This window comes from Gymnoscopelus braueri (assembly GCF_963280865.1).
Source record: "Gymnoscopelus braueri genome assembly, contig: SCAFFOLD_384, whole genome shotgun sequence".
NCBI lineage: Eukaryota > Metazoa > Chordata > Actinopteri > Myctophiformes > Myctophidae > Gymnoscopelus > Gymnoscopelus braueri.
In genome coordinates, this window is record NW_027660808.1 from 1 (window position 1) to 20,000 (window position 20,000).

General features: G+C 41.1%; 1 protein-coding gene across 1 annotated transcript in view; it reads right to left on the reverse strand.

Annotated features, from left to right (window-relative positions):
* Positions 1 to 10,579: 10,579 nt before the first annotated feature.
* The window catches only part of LOC308081167 (SRSF protein kinase 2-like), a gene marked incomplete at both ends in the record, with an annotated part of 27,419 nt that continues 17,998 nt past the window's right edge, over positions 10,580 to 20,000 (reverse strand). The window contains one exon of the mRNA XM_080457561.1: positions 10,580 to 10,624. Coding sequence (XP_080313687.1) covers positions 10,580 to 10,624 — 45 coding nt within the window. The remainder of the gene's footprint in view (positions 10,625 to 20,000) is intronic.

The following is a 20,000-nucleotide window of genomic DNA, read 5'->3' on the forward strand; positions in this document are numbered from 1 at the left end:
AGAGGAGACCGGTTTGAGGGACGTTGAACCTTTAGATTTATCTTCGTCTCAGCGCTCATCATCATCCACCCCTCTCCCCCCACCTCATCCCTCCCCATCAAGTTCTGAGGAGCTTGGCACCCTCGCTCGTGAACAATTTATCATCCCCAAAGGTCTGGAGCATATGCTATGTTATAGAAGAGAACCTGAACATAGAGTTTCTGTAAAAGATATCAAAAATGCAGCGAGGGAGTGGGACCGTATAGCAGAAAAGTATGAGCAGGGGCGAAAGGAGATGTTACGTAGAGGGAGTGAGATGCGGGCTATCCAAATGATGGGTCACGAGTCAGAGGAGGAAGAGGAGGAAGCACGGTTGAAGGAGGAGGAAGAGGAGATGAGGATAGCTGATAGGGCACGAGAGGTGGCTAGAGAGAGGAAAGTGACCATGTCTGATTATGAGATGGAGCGTGGTGGATCCCTTACAGGTCATCAAATGCTAAAGCTTGGCATGAAAAGACAGATGGACGTACTTTACGTTCCCTTAGCTGATAACGGTTGTATGCTGATACAGGATGTTAGTTATGCCGTCATTGTATTCAACCGTAGACGGATGAAGAAGATGAAGGAGATGATGGATTAGTGAGTATGCAGAATTAACTCAAACATTGTTTGACATTGTAAATAGGACAGGACAAGTTACAAATGACATTGAGACTTGGACCCATGAGGTTACTAATTCGTTAGCCTCAAATTCATCCATTGACTGTATTGGTCCATGAGGCTGTTGGCTATATTCTTTTGCATCCAAAGACACCTCATCTGACTGACAAAGTCGAAGTCGAAGTCGAAGACTATTATCTGAATTTGCCACGTCGCTTTAAAAAGATGTAATGTGTTAAATTCTGCTACTTTCCTACCAACTGAGCTGGATGGAGATACATGCATGTCATGCCAAAGGGTTGTATAGTAGCTAGACTACTGCTCATTGTTTTATTTTAGACTTTTTATTTATTTATTCAGTAAATAACTCTACATGTCTAATTTATTTAAAACCTATTTTGCTTTAGGTGATAGATTATTTAGTCTTATATATATATATACTCACACACTTTTCCAAATCATGAACAGGAATAGTGATAGTAACTACTACTGACTTGATGTATTGAAAATAAAAACATTCATTACAACATGTGTCTGTTATTATTTCTTTAAGGGTACACAATCTAGCTAAAAAGCTACCTTATGAAGAATACCATCAATTGTACTCTTCTCGTTGTCTGACTAAAGTATCAATTAAATTGTGCTTTGTAAGTTTTCTGTCTTAAAATACAAATAACCAACAAAATAAAAGATGACTATTTCATGGAAAAAGCATATACTTTTTTTATTTATTTATTATTATTGTGATTACATGTTCAAGAATATATGTTCAATAATATCTGCTAAACTACACAAATAATGATCTATGAAAATCTAATAATTCTATAGCGCTGACCATGGTACTCTAGGTGGTGAGTTTCTCCAGAACGGAACGAGTTTGTTCATTATATTATGACGCTGATCATATCCCAGAGTATCAGCTGTGATATCTAGCCTCAGCTCATTTAGAATAACTTCACACACTCCTTGCACTCTGGATTCTGTAGTAACAATGCCCCGAGTTTCCAGCACATGCATGATTCCTGAAAGAAATCGTTCAGTCCATAGCATTTCAATAAATTCTTTAAAATGATTGAAGACATAGTAACATGGCACCGGGTATAGGGCATGTCCATAGGTTACCCCTGGGGTAAAACAGTAACTGACTTTAAGATCTGTCTGATTACTTAGTACGACAGTTAACAGCTTATCAATGCATGTTTTTATAATATCCAGAAAGACCACTCCGCACAATCCATCCGGTTGATCCATAGTCAGGGTTGAATCCACTGGAGAGGGTATCAAAAACACTGGCGAGGAGGTGAAGGAGAAGAGAAAAGACAACTTTAAACACAAATATATCACACATTGTGATTGAGCATGTGTATAGGATTAGTTATTTTCTCAATTAATTACCTGTGTCAGAACCTGGTACTGCTGCTGACGAGTTTCTCCAAAATGTAGCGAGATCGTTCAGCATATTGCGTTTTGCTTTGTATCCACCCATCACATGATCAGTATTAGCGGCCTCTTTGATTTTTACCCGAATGTCGTCCGCCATCTTTAGGTCATGAAGATAAGCTTCACAGATCCCCTGCACTCTGGATGGTATAGCAACAAACCTTTGAGATTCCAGTACGTGTATGATTCCTGATAGAAACCTGTCATTCCACAGTCTTTTCATTAATTCTTTAAAATGGTTGAAGACATAATATTTTGTTGGTGGGTCGAGACATCGATGTTGGGTCTGGCTAGGATGGTCTGTTTGACAACCATAGCAGGCTTCTTTCATCTGATCAGTTATTACCAAATCCAGTAGCCTGACGATGCATACTTTTATAGTCATCAGAAAGCATTTACTGCACAGTCCATCAGGCTGATGCAGGGTCAGAGACAAATTCAATGGAGAGGAGAAAGGTATATCACGGAAAAACACAGGTGATGGTGGAGGTGAATAGTATTCATCGCCTCGGTAACATTCATAGGGTGAGTCATCCCATGGGTCGTATGCTACAGCGTACACTGAAGGAGTTTTTTGGGTTGTTCTTTCAGCAGATCCCTCCATGTTTTTGAATAAGGAAAATCGAGAGTGTCTTATATTGTGTAATAGGGTGAGGAGGAGGAGCTCCATTAGAGTGTAGGAGGGTGGGGTGGATATAATAGTTGCTACTTTGACTCAGAATCAGACTCACTGATTTACAGGACAATTGTCCAGTAATTACTGTCTATTGGTATTACTAAGACCTACACACTGGTATTCCTACAGCATAAGGAGACCAATCCATGTGGAGACTATCATCAGGTAAAACTGGAGGTTGCTATACTGTAAGTTAGAAGTAGCAGACGTTTAGAAGTAAAATATGAATCTAACTTGTCATTTTCAGCTAGCATTACAGGACTTTATATCATATAACTATATCAAATGATATAGTAAACAAAATCATTTTGAATTGAAATATGCACATTAGCTATGAAAAAAACATGTAACTATGAAAAAGATTTGAGGTGTTTGATATTTTTTTTATTTCACAAGAAACACATGGATATATTACACACACACACACACTACTATGTTAACGTACACACAGCATGTTACACATTTGGGTTTTTAAACCCGAATATGTTACACTTAAACACCACAAACATCATAATAAATCATGGTTTTGTGGGTTTTACATATACAGGTTTTGCAGTATTACAGTTGTCCATTGAGAACAGAGTTGCTCCAGCTGGTTTGTCCATTGCGTACTCTATTGCGCCAGACAGGGTATCGTGGAAATGAAAGAGACAAGGTTTATTCAGATTTACTCGTCTCGGTTTCTTTGCAGAGAGACTGGGCACTACACGATTGACTCCACTAAGGCGTTCCTCCAGCAGGGCCATCTTTCGATTCTCTTTTGCTTTGACGAAAAAAACACTGATTAATTTCATCACATCCCGTAGCAGCCAGAAATCCCCTGCGTGAAAGGCTAGGCGTATTGGAAAATACTTTTCTTTCTCCAATACAGTTTTAGGTCTTTCAAAAGTAGGGCCCTGAGACCGGAATCTCACCAATAGCCATAAATATGTCCTTGAACAGTCAATAAGGAAGGCTTCACCCTCGGATAAACGGGTAGGGATTGTCTTGTCCACTTTCACTATATCTAATGGTTTGATGTAGTCATCGGTGGCCCATCTCCCCCAGAGCAGATAATCAGTGAAATCCATAATGGCAGTCTTCAATCTTTCAAATTCAGATGCATAAACTCTCAAATGATGCAATCCATTATCCAACAATACTCCATCCTCTTCCATTGTATACAGTTCAACAAATGGAAAACGGGTGGATGGTGAAAAATAGCACCGTAATTTTCGATCATTAGACAGTTTCCATATCTTTTCATCCTCGGCCTCATAAATCAAGTGGGTAGAGTACATCTTCTTCTTCTTCTTTCAGCTATCGTCTCTCTAGGTCTAGGCTTTCTGAGTTTTCTTAATAGAAAAGGACCAGAGAGGAGAGTTTTTAGTCAGGCGAACCGTAAAAAATCAGGCCACCAGAATAGCTGTAAAAAGGTTCCTGTTTGTCGTCCCCGCAGCACGGCGTATCCACTCAACAGCGAACATGAAGTGTAGTCCAATGTTAGAAATTGACTTTAAAGATATTTTTCTTAGGATGTCCAGGCGGGGGTGTTTTCGGGTTAACTTTCAGCTCTAGTTAGAGAAGTTTTCTCATCCTAGCAGCTCTTGCCAAGAGCTGCCTATATACGTTTTGTAGGACCACTCCCTCAGTGACGTGGGGGGGCCCTTTACCAATGCATAGGCCTGAATGGTCACAATAGGTTAAAGTGACTCCCCTGACACACCTCCAAACCGCCCTGCAGACCTCTGTTTGGCTCAGGCTTGATACAAGACTCAGACATGTCCATACATGCACACTCTATGAAGGAAAAACGATCTTTACGCTCCAAGCTAAGGAGAACGGCTGACTGATCTCCAACAGACATTACGAGTTTTACATTTTTGTGATTATTTATCATTACTAATACTATCCATGTTGGTTGAAGTGGTATTCACTTTTCTATTAAAGCATGATATGACATAGCCAAGAAATGTTGGTGAGTAAAACTTAATTTATAAGGATTTATATGAATATCCAGATCAGAAGGTTGCGGGTTCAAACCCCGTCGGGGTCAGTCTTTATTCTATGAGTTGAATACAAAGGACCCCGATGGAAACAGGCCATAGGTTTTATTTCTATACTGACTTTTTCATTTCATACCTAGGACGATGCACTCCTGAGTTGTGTGATCCTACAGACAATGCAGTGGATTATACTGAATCTTATTTAGAGGACGATACACTCATCACATGGATAAAGGAATACGGACAGACCCATGCACAACAGTATTTGTCATTCCTGTACAGTATTTGTCATTCCTGTACACTCCGGAGGACAGCGAGGCATTGCCAAATACAGAGAATAAAGAGGTCACCTAGATCACCATACTGATATTCATTACAATGGGGGTGACATCTAGTATTGAGGGTTCTATTTACAATAGACTTATAACCCTTGTGAATACTGTAATTGATCAATATACAAAGTCCGGTGATATTGTATACCCACCAGAGGGATATGATATTTTTAGAAGTCATATTCATTATGTAAAAACTAGGAATACTACATATAAAGAGCTAATATCAGGGTACCATGGTCATAATAGGCGTGTCATTAATGATAGAAACGTGAGGGCCGTAGTTGATAGTTTTTATGATGAAAAACAAGGAGACTCAAAAGGAGTATGTCATGTGATGGTCCTGTGTACATATATCATTGATATGTGCGTCTTAAAGTATCAGCAAGGTATACGTGATTGGTCTATGCGTAATGTTGTGTATGTTATACAGAGAATGATTGATTTAGATGAAACCTCATGTTTGTTGTATATGAATATAATTGATAATGGTATATGTTTTTAATAATAATCATGTAAATAAAAACTGTGTATGCCATATAATCTATTCATCGATGTTCACGGTGTCATGATGGAAAGGAGCTTTACAGAAGATCTATTACGTTGCGGATGATAAAAATCGAAATGTGACCAAATTTAGCTGTTTCATGAATACACGTACAGCAATGATATTATGCCCACTATAATCGCATTGTGGTATATTCCCCAATCATTCATTTTCTCAGAGTTTTCTTTCACTGCTGAGGAAGATGTATTGTAGTTTTATACATCCTAGTTATAAGGGTTAGTCAGCTTGATAAAATGTCTTCTTAACAACTAATAAATAGGAATGAGTACTCAGATATCCACTATTGGGGCCCAAATCAACATACATTCAAAACCCCACCTTCTCTCATTGGTCCATGTATGTGAGGGGTGTAATTACCCATCATGCATTGGGGTGACACTAAATAATTGTTTTTTCTAAGGCTATGTATACAGTAAATAAGTTAGTTTGAAAATATATATTTATTAGGAGATGTTTGGTGTAACATTAAGCTTTATCTAACCTAGACTTCAAAATTATAATTTAGATTTTTGAAAACCGTGGATTAAAAAGAGTACATGGCTGAATAATGAGCAGCCTGTCATCTGTTTACAGGTTAACTTTAATCCTGGCTAACCTTCCCCTGAGATTAATATGTTAAAAAACACATTAATAGCTCAAGAACTAATTTCCAGTTTAAATCATCAATTTATCACACATTATATAATATAAATATATTTAGTTTAAAACAATCTAGGGTAAACTAATAGTATTTAACAAAATCAGTGACTTACAATAAGTAATACAGATCTTAGTTTCAAGAAATGTTATTTGGAAACATGTACATAATACAAAATATTTGACCTATTGGGAGAGAACATATTACATGTTCAATAGAATGAACACAATACGGTACACCCCTGTGCTTGTCTCTGCATACTATTAATAAAAGTATTCAAAAACACATAAAAACACTATACAAGACATAAGACAGATAAAACATGAAGCTTTTAAAAGTGCGTAAATAACCACACTTTTGTCCTGGAAAAGAGGTGGGTGACACATTATTTTCAAAATGTTTCTAAAATAACCGATCAACTAGTTCATAAAATGTGTGTACGTTAACATAGTAGTGTGTGATTGAGCGTGTTGTATGAACCGTAAGTGTGACTTGTACGTGGGTTGGGTGCTTCCCTCCACGAATAGCGTGAGGAAGTTATACTTACCTGGCCGGGGGAGCCATCGTAACCAGATTCCTGGCTTTGTTACCTGGCAGGCTGGTGCGAAACTATGATCTAATGCACACAGTGTTTACTGACCCTCCCATTGGTTAAAAAATAATTACCCACCATGCATTGCATTATGGCCTGACATCCTGGCTTACTAAAGCTATGCATGTAGTAAATAGTTTATAAATGTTTAACATGGTGATAATTCCACAAATGTGGGAATTGTGTGAAAGTGGAGAAATGTTTTTAAAGATGACATTTTGAGAGATACAATGTGAGTAACCTGATATAGACATGGGTGACACATTATGTTATAAAAGGTTTCTAAAATAGCTTAAAATAGCTTCCAAAAACAATGCATAATACAAGTCTATTTCCTTCCAATCCCAACATTCAACAGCTATCATCACCTAGCTTCATAAAATGTGTGTACGTTAACATAGTAGTGTGTGTGATTGAGTGTGTGTTGTATGAACCGTAAGTGTGACTTGTACGTGGGGTGGGTGCTTCCCTCCACGAATAGCGTGAGGAGGTTATACTTACCTGGCAGGCATGCGGGAGACCATGATCCAATGTACTCTGTTAATTACTAATTCACAATAGGCCTACGGAGGTTACTTCTTCTGGGTTTAATATAGAAATGGTGTAGTGTTTCAGCCAAAAACATTGAATTCATTTTCAGAAAATATGTTTCTTCACCAAACTCTTGTTAATATGGAGTTTGAGTATGTAGATATAGCATTGTATAGATAGCTTAGCACCTTTATGTATACATTTTTTAGGTAAAAGTAATACACAGAGAGAAGAAATATATACTACATGATACTGCAAGCAAAAAAAACTAACAAACAGTGAGACACTATGATCCTCTGAGACGGTGAGTAAGAAGTAAAAAATAAAAAAATACCCAGCATGCATTGTGGTAACTTTTAAATACTTGCTTACTACAAGCTATTGCAATAAAAAAGATATAAATGTCTTATGTGGTAAGGTGGTTAGGGGTTTGTCTTGTGTCACATCTTAAAAGATGCAGTAAGTTAGTTAGAAAATATATATTGGCTGGGGGTCAGTAAGTTAATCTACTCTTTTGTTTAGTAGTAAGACATAAAAAGTGTCTTAAAACAAAATGAAAGTGAAACAGTTACTGTGTAAGCTCTCCAAAGATGGATCAACCACATCAAAGCTCAGCTATTGGTTAAAAATAATTACCCAGCATGCACTGCGGTAAATTCTGAATACTTGCATGCTATGGCTGTATATGCAGTACTAAGTTAGAACATGTTTTTGTATGATGTTGTTCAGTGTTGTGTCACATTAAGGTTAAGCTACCGTTGCTTTAAAAAAAATTTAAAAAAAGATTTTTATTTTAATCAAACCGTCAGTGAAAAGGTTAGAGACTAGAGCCAGTTGCCAGCCTGTCTCCCTTTTAAAGTGCAACCTGAGTCCTATCATTACATTAATCATATCAAGTTGCACTCCACTTGTAAAAAAAAAAGTTATAAATGTTTAATATGGTGATATTGTTAGGGTTGTCTTGTGTCACATTAAAGTTTAGCTACCATAGCCTTTTAAAATATAATTTTTGATTATTATTATTTTTTAAACCTGCAGTGAAAGGACTAGAAACTAGACAGTGGTACCAAACCTGTTAGACTTTCAATGTATCCTCTATCCTGATGTGTTAACATCTTTTAGAATCACATTCAAAGTGTTCAAACCTTTTTGTTAAAGGACTGTGTACTTTAGGGAATTAAAAGAGTAGCGAGTAAATGCAGCTTTAAACACAATACATAGGTTGTGTCAATGGTGCATTCTACTTGTTTACACTGTATAATAACACCCTGTGAGTGGGGCATTTTCAACCATCTATGTCACTAGGGGCCCCCTCCCATTGGTTGAAATAATTACCCAGCATGCACTGGGGGTATTTTTAAATACTTGTTTTTCTAAAGCTGTGTATGCAGTAAAAAAAAAGTTATAAATGTTTAACATGGTGATGTTGTTAGGGTTGTATTGTGTCACATTAAGGTTTAGCTACCGTTGCTTTAAAAAAAAAAGATTTTTATTTTAATCAAACCGTCTGTGAAAAGACTAGACTAAAGAACCACTTGCCAGCCTGTTACACTCTTAATGCACCTTGATTCCTTTGCATGTTCCCCAGTTTAACTACAGGGGAGTAAGGAATACTGTTAGAAAATAAAACCCTGCTACGGCATATGTTCTAAAGTCATTATAGGTATTAAAGTTATTATACCCTTTAAGAATAATTTATAAAAGAGTGATTTTTCTGAAATAAGAATATCATGTGACCTAGGTCAATCAAAGTTACCTTTTAAACAACCACTTGAAGCCTGTTAATCTCAAATGACATTGCAGCAGTCAATTACACGCAAACATTTGATCAAAGAATAACAATTCTTATTCTTTAAGAATAAAACAAAAACCTCACTAGCCTTTTTCGATTCAATTATCTCTGTCTAAGGCTACCCAACCACATCCCCCTACACCCCCCCACTCCCTTCACCTTTCAATACACGTTATCCTGTCTGGGACACACCCACTCAGACACAGTAATTGAATTAACCCCCCCTCCTACTTCCTCCCCTCCCCAGCAGGGGGGGGGGGGCGCCAAACCCCCCTCCACTCCCCCCCTCCACACAGCAGGGGGGGTCATACATGTCCGGGCATGCTTGGGCACGCCCCCTAATGATGACGTCACTAAAAACAAAATGGCGGATGCTAACACAATTAGCATGTTAGCATGTTGTTAGCTTAGCATTTAGCTACCGAAGTGCCCTTTACTACTACTATCTATAAAGCAATTGTTTTTTACTCAAATCTTTGCTTCTGGGGGTCCCTGGAAAAAAAAAATTGAGATGGGGGTCCGCAGCCAAATACATATTGTTGTGGGGCTCCTTGACACTGACATTAATATTATAGCAACATAAGTGTTTCAGAAAACTGTTTTAAACTGATTTAGAAGACATTTGTAGAATCCCCAGAAGCAATAACATTTTAGCTAGAAATGCTCGCTTTAAATATATATATATTCAAAGATTTGCACAAAATTTTTCACGATTTTTCAAAAATAGCAGATCTACAAGCTCATAGCGCGGCACTCGGTGCCGCGCTATGAGCTTGTATATCTGCTATTTTTGAATAGCCCAACGAAATCTAAAAATGACACACAGATGCGTTCTCAGGTCTTAAAGAGTTAAAGGAAAAAACTGCCGTTTCGTACAGGCTTTCCGACGGTAGTTGGGAAAGTCAGGACGAGTTCTGAGATAAAGTTGTGAGACCTCCCATCTGAAGTTCTGAATTATGTCAATTTGTATTTACATCGCCTCCGTTTTCCGGAAACTTCAAAAGGAGCACGTACTGCGCTTAAGTGGCCCCTGCTAGTCGCTCTACAGGATTCATGGACCCCCACGCTGTGCTGCTCTTTTCAACCCCCTCCTGGGTGTGTGCGCGTGTGTGTGTGTGTGTGTGACTGTGTGTGTGTGTGTGTGTGTGTGAGTGTGTGTGTGTGTGTGTGTGCGTGTGTGTGTGTGTGTGTGTGTGTGTGTGTGTGTGTGTGTGTGAGTGTGTGTGTGTGTGCGTGCGTGCGTGTGTGCGTGTGCGTGTGTGTGTGTGAGAGTGTGAGTGTGAGTGTGAGTGTGTGTGTGTGTGTGTGTGTGTGTGCGTGTGCGTGTGCGTGTGCGCGTGCGCGTGTGTGTGTGTGTGCGTGTGTGAGTGTGTGTCTCCTGTCATACTCACATCTGCTGTACTCACCGGTTTGAGCTGGGGGGCGGTGCTGACTGACAAGAGAGAAAAAACCAGAAGAAAAACAAAACATCAATTCAGACACAAGAGGCTAAAAGTTCACCAAGTTCAGCCATCAATCCCCCTCTCTCTCTCTCTCTCGCTCTCTCTCTCTCTCTCTCTCTCTCTCGCTCTCTCTCTCTCTCTCTCGTCCTCTGCTTGTGGTTCTGCTAGGCTGGAAAAAGAACTCATTAGTTGTATATTAAGGTCTGCACTCTGGGTGGAGTGTGGGGGGGGGGGGGGGGGTGTTTGCAAGAGGGACTGAATCAAAGTCCTTTTCACACCACAGCCTTATTCCCTTGTCCTAGATCCATAATAATGTCCGGGGCAGTACAGTACAGTACAGTATATGTAATTCCCCATATAGAGCAGCATTCTGAGAAGAGCCTCTCGCACTTTGAATCGCATGACTCAAACATCTTAACCCATTAAGACCGGGAACGCATCAGTGTAACCACTTTAACCATTATCTTATAATTTGGCTATTCAAAAATAAGCAGATCTACAAGCTCATAGCCGCGCTATGAGCTTGTGGATCTGCAATTTTTTGAAAAATCGTGAAAATTTGCGAATTTCTTTCACTCAAATGTTTGCTTCTGGGGGGGTCCCTGGAAAAACATATTTTGAGATGGGGGTCCACGGCCAAATACGTATCATATTGGGTGGTCCTTGTCCTTGACATGATAAAGTTTGATTACAGCAACATACGTTTTTTTCAAAAAAACTGATTTAGAAGACATTTGTAGAATCCCCCCAGAAGCAAATATTAGAGTTAAACATTTTCGCTTTAAAACATATATATATATTGAAAAATGTGCAAAAAAAAAATTTGCAGATCTACAAGCTCGTAGCGCGGCACTCGGTGCCGCGCTACGAGCTTGTAGATCTGCTATTTTTGAATAGCCCAAAGCAGAAGATAATGGTTAAAGTGGTTCAAATCTAAAATGACAGACACTTTCCCGATCTTAAAGGGTTAAGAGAACTAACTGACTAGAGCCTGGACTGAGGCTGTGAAGAAAAATGAAGAGGACGTGATTTGTCAAAGTAGCCCCCCCAACATCCCCCCCCCCCCACCCTCCCCCAGAGGCTGATGCAAGGATTTCATGTACAGGGTTCAGCAGGAGGACAGCAGGTTCATGGAGAATGTGAGCCTCTGCTTCTTTTGCAGTGAGGACTTGTTGTTGTTGGGACGTTGAATGTTCCTCCTGGCAGGAGCACGACGCTGCTGGAGAGAAACAGCTGCATTGTGGGTAAAAAGGCATCATGGCTGTACAGAAAGGAAGGAACACACAGGAATGTCTCGTCGCCGACAGGTGGAAACCCAAACTGTTACTTTGCAGAATATGGGGGGGAAAAGAACCTGTGTTCCACATGATACAATGTTGTGATTATTTAGTTAGAAACTCTTGTTAATACCTTTCCTTGGTTCAATATTTATAAAATACAAAACAAACAAACAAACAAACACATTTGACCAGTGGTGGGTTCTACCGTCAGATGCTGTGTACGTCGTACACCTTGAGATTTTTTTTCGTCGCCACCGTACACCTTCAAAAACTGTTCAAAACAGCGTATCTGAGACGCTGATACGCTCTGATACGCTAACTGACGGCGCTGACTGACTGGCGTTAACGTGCACTGTGCTGCTCAGGGCTCAGGCAGCAAAGCGAGAGAGAGTAAAAAAAAACGATTCAGCGAGTGTGTTTTGGGGCGAGTTTGGGCGAGTTTGGGGCGATTCTGCGAGTGTGTTTTGGGGCGAGCGTTCCGGTTACCACCGGAACGCTCGCCCCAAAACACACTCGCCCCCATTCATTTCGCGGACAGAGGCCGCCGGATTAGACCCGGGGCGAGTGTGTTTAGGGACGAGTCTTCTGTGATTTCATTCACCAGCCAGTGTTGCCAGATTTTGCGAGAGAAATAAGCAACCAGTTCTATGAAAACAAGCCCAAAAGAAGCAACTTAGGCCACATGAGCACTTAAAACCTACGCTATTTTTTGAAGCAAGCCTAAGCAAGTACACTTTAGAAACAAGCCCCAAAAAAACGCAACCCACAACGACCAACATTTTACAAGAAAACTTTACAGAAAAACAAGCCCAAAGTCGCTTATAATACGCGGACATGGCAACACTGGCCCCAGCAGGTAAAGCCCCGGAAGAGTGAGACAGGCAGCGCCAACAACAAAAACAAACAAGGAACCGAGAGTGGTACGAGAGACAGAACGAGAGCAAGACAGACATTACAGAGCGAGACAATTTTAACATGCAATATTTTTGTGGGCCACACACGCGCGTGCAATTTTTTTACATTTAATTAATTATAGACGCGCGCATGCCGTGCGTGTGGGAGGCAGGGAATAATCATAGTATACCTTCAAAAAAATACTAGAACACACCACTGCATTTGACCACTTTCACTAGATTTCTTTAGTAGCAAAAAATAGCAGATCTACAAGCTTGTAGATCTGCATTTTTTTTGCTACTTTTGTGTGATATTGTAGTATGATGAAGTAGGCCAGGGCATTCATTTACAAAAAGATTAGTGCCTGACAGCCACTAATTGTAACTACAGTACATGATATTTCAATGTGCTGTCAGAGCGCTGCGACTCGTGCCTTCCTTACCAGCGGTTTGCTGTGGTAATGCTGCTATTGTCTCGCTGCACTCATTCTTTCAGCCAACTTAAAAACGCCTACAAACAAAAACAACATGCAAATGCAAAAACCTAGAGACATCAGAAATCAATCCGTTTTCACACAAGACTGCCGTTCCTTCTCTGAGGCCACGCTGCTGGTGTTAGATGAGGTTAGATCTTTACTCCAGACGCTGGCTGGCTGCAACGTTATGACACACTGAACATATATCGGCCTAATTCATACTTCGTCGTATGACGATGACCCGTGCCAAAAACAGGCGACCTACAAGCTCGAAACGCGTCGCAGGTTTAACACATTGATGGCCAAGATATTAAACATAGTTTTCCATCCCCTTGCCAGCGTATAATTACCTCAATACGATGATATTTGAAACGCCGTGGAACAGACATTGTGTCCCAAAAACACAAACAAAATAGTCCCCGTGGGTTAGCGGAGGGATCTGTGTATCCATAGCAACGACAACGTTCCAACCGCGATCCGCCATTTTGGGGCTTCGGCCCGCTGAAGACTAGTGGTTTTCAATGCAAAAAAAAGAAACTGAGTTACAGCTGTTTTTCTGAAAATCCCAAACAGGAAGCGGATGGCTTCCTGTTTTTTTTGGAACAACGTCACATCCACGTTCTACTTCTCTGAGTGACGATGGATCATTCCAAAGCTGTGTTAGGGCGCCCCTTGTGGAATTTCCCCCCAAAAATTAAAGAACGCATCAATGCAATCTTGGCAATCAATGTGTTAATGTGTTGTGAGCTTGTAGGTCGTCTATTTTCAGCACGCACCAGTGTCGTGCGACAGAGCATAAGTTTGTCATTATAAAGAGACGGTTGTAATGTACAGGCTGAAAGATGCAAACCCCCCCCCCCACCGCCCCTCTTTCTCCCAGTTTAGCCATTATGCCAATTCCCAGCTTTCCCCACACGCGTGTAGTCCCTGTCGCGGCCAAGCCCTACAGTGGGAGGGTACAGGAAAAAGAACTCATTAGTTGTATATTAAGGTCTGCACTCTGGGTGGAGTGTGGGGGGGGGGGGGGGTGTTTGCAAGAGGGACTGAATCAAAGTCCTTTTCACACCACAGCCTTATTCCCTTGTCCTAGATCCATAATAATGTCCGGGGCAGTACAGTACAGTACAGTATATGTAATTCCCCATATAGAGCAGCATTCTGAGAAGAGCCTCTCGCACTTTGAATCGCATGACTCAAACATCTTAACCCATTAAGACCGGGAACGCATCAGTGTAACCACTTTAACCATTATCTTATAATTTGGCTATTCAAAAATAAGCAGATCTACAAGCTCATAGCCGCGCTATGAGCTTGTGGATCTGCAATTTTTTGAAAAATCGTGAAAATTTGCGAATTTCTTTCACTCAAATGTTTGCTTCTGGGGGGGTCCCTGGAAAAACATATTTTGAGATGGGGGTCCACGGCCAAATACGTATCATATTGGGTGGTCCTTGTCCTTGACATGATAAAGTTTGATTACAGCAACATACGTTTTTTTCAAAAAAACTGATTTAGAAGACATTTGTAGAATCCCCCCAGAAGCAAATATTAGAGTTAAACATTTTCGCTTTAAAACATATATATATATTGAAAAATGTGCAAAAAAAAAATTTGCAGATCTACAAGCTCGTAGCGCGGCACTCGGTGCCGCGCTACGAGCTTGTAGATCTGCTATTTTTGAATAGCCCAAAGCAGAAGATAATGGCTAAAGTGGTTCACATCTAAAATGACAGACACTTTCCCGATCTTAAAGGGTTAAGAGAACTAACTGACTAGAGCCTGGACTGAGGCTGTGAAGAAAAATGAAGAGGACGTGATTTGTCAAAGTAGCCCCCCAACATCCCCCCCCCACCCCCCACCCCCCCCCCAGAGGCTGATGCAAGGATTTCATGTACAGGGTTCAGCAGGAGGACAGCAGGTTCATGGAGAATGTGAGCCTGCTTGCTTCTTTTGCAATGAGGACTTGTTGTTGGGACGTTGAATGTTCCTCCTGGCAGGAGCACGACGCTGCTGGAGAGAAACAGCTGCATTGTGGGTAAAAAGGCATCATGGCTGTACAGCAGGAAGGAACACACAGGAATGTCTCGTCGCCGACAGGTGGAAACCCAAACTGTTACTTTGCAGAAAATGGGGGGAAAAAGAACCTGTGTTCCACATGATACAATGTTGTGATTATTTAGTTAGAAACTCTTGTTAATACCTTTCCTTGGTTCAATATTTATAAAATACAAAACAAACAAACAAACACATTTGACCAGTGGTGGGTTCTACCGTCAGATGCTGTGTACGTCGTACACCTTGAGATTTTTTTTCGTCGCCACCGTACACCTTCAAAAACTGTTCAAAACAGCGTATCTGAGACGCTGATACGCTCTGATACGCTAACTGACGGCGCTGACTGACTGGCGTTAACGTGCACTGTGCTGCTCAGGCAGCAAAGCGAGAGAGAGTAAAAAAAAACGATTCTGCGAGTGACACACTCGCCCCACACTCGCCCCCATTCATTTCGCGGACAGAGGCCGCCGGATTAGACCCGGGGCGAGTGTGTTTAGGGACGAGTCTTCTGTGATTTCATTCACCAGCCAGTGTTGCCAGATTTTGCGAGAGAAATAAGCAACCAGTTCTATGAAAACAAGCCCAAAAGAAGCAACTTAGGCCACATGAGCACTTAAAACCTACGCTATTTTTTGAAGCAAGCCTAAGCAAGTACACTTTAGAAACAAGCCCCAAAAAAACGCAACCCACAACGACCAACATTTTACAAGAAAACTTTACAGAAAAACAAGCCCAAAGTCGCTTATAATACGCGGACATGGCAACACTGGCCCCAGCAGGTAAAGCCCCGGAAGAGTGAGACAGGCAGCGCCAACAACAAAAACAAACAAGGAACCGAGAGTGGTACGAGAGACAGAACGAGAGCCAGACAGACATTACAGAGCGAGAAAATTTTAACACGCAATATTTTTGTGGGCCACACACGCGCGTGCAATTTTTTTACATTTAATTAATTATAGACGCGCGCATGCCGTGCGTGTGGGAGGCAGGGAATAATCATAGTATACCTTCAAAAAAATACTAGAACACACCACTGCATTTGACCACTTTCACTAGATTTCTTTAGTAGCAAAAAATAGCAGATCTACAAGCTTGTAGATCTGCATTTTTTTGCTACTTTTGTGTGATATTGTAGTATGATGAAGTAGGCCAGGGCATTCATTTACAAAAAGATTAGTGCCTGACAGCCACTAATTGTAACTACAATACATGATATTTCAATGTGCTGTCAGAGCGCTGCGACTCGTGCCTTCCTTACCAGCGGTTTGCTGTGGTAATGCTGCTATTGTCTCGCTGCACTCATTCTTTCAGCCAACTTAAAAACGCCTACAAACAAAAACAACATGCAAATGCAAAAACCTAGAGACATCAGAAATCAATCCGTTTTCACACAAGACTGCCGTTCCTTCTCTGAGGCCACGCTGCTGCTGGTGTTAGATGAGGTTAGATCTTTACTCCAGACGCTGGCTGGTTGCAGCGTTATGACACACTGAACATATATCGGCCTAATTCATACTTCGTCGTATGACGATGACCCGTGCCAACAATAGGCGACCTACAAGCTCAAAACGCGTCGCAGGTTTAACCCATTGAGACCTGAAGCCGATTCTACATGTCTCCTAAATCTCAACAGTTTTCTGAAAAACGTATGTTTCTATATCAGTGGTGCTCAATCTTTTTCATGTCAAGGACCCCCAAAATGATATGTATTTGGCCGCGGTACTCCATCAAAATATGCTGTTCCAGGGACCCCCAGAAGCAAAGATTTGAGTTAAAAATTTTCGCTTTAAAAATATATATATTCAGAAGATTTGCACACATTTTCACGATTTTTCAAAAATAGCAGATCTACAAGCTCATAGCGCGGCACTCGGTGCCGTGCTATGAGCTTGTATATCTGCTATTTTTGAATAGCCCAAAGTGTAAATTAATGCTTTTTAGCTCAAATCTAAAAATGACACAGTTCCAGGTCTTAATGGGTTAATGTGTTGTGAGCTTGTAGGTCGTCTATTTTCAGCACGCACCAATGTCGTGCGACAGAGCATAAGTTTGGCATTATAAAGAGACGGTTGTAATGTACAGGCTGAAAGATGCAACCCCCCCCCCCCCCCCCCCACCGCCCCTCTTTCTCCCAGTTTAGCCGTTATGCCAATTCCCAGCTTTCCCCACACGCGTGTAGTCCCTGTCGCGGCCAAGCCCTACAGTGGGAGGGTACAGAAGAGCACATTTTAAGTCAAAGGAGCTACACCATGAATTTTAACTTTTCTGTGTGTTTTTGGTCTCCCCTTCCTCAGTTCTATCCCCAGAAATACCCAAGTTTGAGCACTCAGGCTTTCACAGCACATCTGGGGTTTTATGTAAATTGGTCTCAAAACAGGCCAACTGATTTGCCCCTGCCTGTGACAAAAATAATTAAAAATTTTATTTTTTTCTTTCACTTTTTCCACACAGAACCAGGAGATAACATGCATACAAACTGGCTCAATAGCGCCACGTGCCAAATCAGGACAATGTGGTTTTGCAGGTGAAAGTGCTTTATAAGCCAGAGAGAAGTTAGTTGGAATGAGTATATCTGAGGCTTGATTTAGGCTCAAACCTTTTGAAAAACGTTTGAGGGACATAAACAATATGATATTAAATATCAAACATCTTTTTTACATGCATGGCGTAGATCCTTTAAGGTTTGGATTAGGGTTAGGGATAGGCATATAACCACGCCCACCTGGGCGAAACACCAAAGAAAGAGGGAGTCCCGTAGGAGGACGGGGAGGCGACAGAGATCGCCCTCTTAGCTTGGCTTCTCACCCATGATGAACACAGCCCCATGATGATCATTGGAACACCCGGGCCAAGCCGGAAGCTTCTGGAGGATTCGAACCCCTAGTCTCCGTGGTGGTGGGCAGGAACTTTCCCCCTGCGCAACTTGGTGAGTGAGCATGTGTGCTTATCGTTATTGTCGGGCAGAAACCTTGTATCTCCAAATTCTAACGTTTCGTGTTTTTTCGTAAATTAATACCCTTACTTGATCATATTACACCGTCACACAAAAGTATCAAAAGTAGCAGATCCACAAGCTCGAAACACGGTGCGAAACGCGGCGCAAGATGACGCGTTTTGAGCTTGTAGATCTGCTATTGTTGCTATTTTGGACCTAACCCCTAACCCTAAAAAGTAACAGTTTCGGGCATATGAGGTTTCCACCCGACACAGACGATATACAGCACGCAAACGAACGTGACGTGTGTACACATGCACGCGTGAGGCTTGTTTGTGCACAACGCACCTATAAAACAGCCCCGTTTTCTTCAGTCGGCCATTATGGCTGAGTGTTGTATCCTTAAACATCCTTTTCCACCTCTTAGAACCTCCGTAATGTCGAAGTGAGTCTCACGCAAATGCTCACATGAGTTCATTCAAGGTTTCTAATTAAATCCAATACACAGGAGGATTAACTGTGAACGTGCTCGTCTCCGAGTCTGTCGAGCCTGTGCACACACATTCAAATGAACGTCGCCACGCAGTCCAACAAGAACATCTCCTCCATCTCGCTCCATGAGGCAGAACTTTGTATCCTTAACCCTTTAAGACCGGGGGACGCATCTGTGTAACCACTTTATCCATATTTTATACTTTTGGCTATTCAAAAATAGCAGATCTACAAGCTCATAGCGCGGCACGAGTGCCGCGCTATGAGCTTGTAGATCTGCTATTTTTTTTTTTTATCGTGATTTTTTTTTGCAAATCTTTGAATATATATCTATAAAGCAATTGTTTTTTACTCAAATCTTTGCTTCTGGGGGTCCCTGGAAAAATAAAATTGAGATGGGGGTCCGCAGCCAAATACATATTGTTGTGGGGCTCCTTGACACTGACATTAATATTATAGCAACATAAGTGTTTCAGAAAACTGTTTTAAACTGATTTAGAAGACATTTGTAGAATCCCCAGAAGAAATAACATTTTAGCTAGAAATGCTCGCTTTAAATATATATATATTCAAAGATTTGCACAACATTTTTCACGATTTTTCAAAAATAGCAGATCTACAAGCTCATAGCGCGGCACTCGGTGCCGCGCTATGAGCTTGTATATCTGCTATTTTTGAATAGCCCAACGAAATCTAAAAATGACACACAGATGCGTTCTCAGGTCTTAAAGAGTTAAATGTCCTGGAGCCGCGTTTACCTGTGTACCATTAGTCACGTCTGTAATTGAATTCAAAGCGACCAAAGCCTTTATATGCGTGATTTATACGTCGCATTGTGTTTCAGTGCACCAAAAATATAGTCCCTAACAACGCGCTGCATTGTGAGCTTGTAGAGCTTACTTGTAGATCGGGGAGTGAAGCGCTGTCGAGTCAGGCTTTGACGTGGGTGTGGTCAGGCTGGGCAATTAACCCTTTAAGACCGGGGGACGCATCTGTGTAACCACTTTATCCATATTTTATACTTTTGGCTATTCAAAAATAGCAGATCTACAAGCTCATAGCGCGGCACCGAGTGCCGCGCTATGAGCTTGTAGATCTGCTATTTTTTTTTTTTATCGTGATTTTTTTTTGCAAATCTTTGAATATATATCTATAAAGCAATTGTTTTTTACTCAAATATTTGCTTCTGGGGGTCCCTGGATTTTTTTTTTTTAGATGGGGGTCCGCAGCCAAAT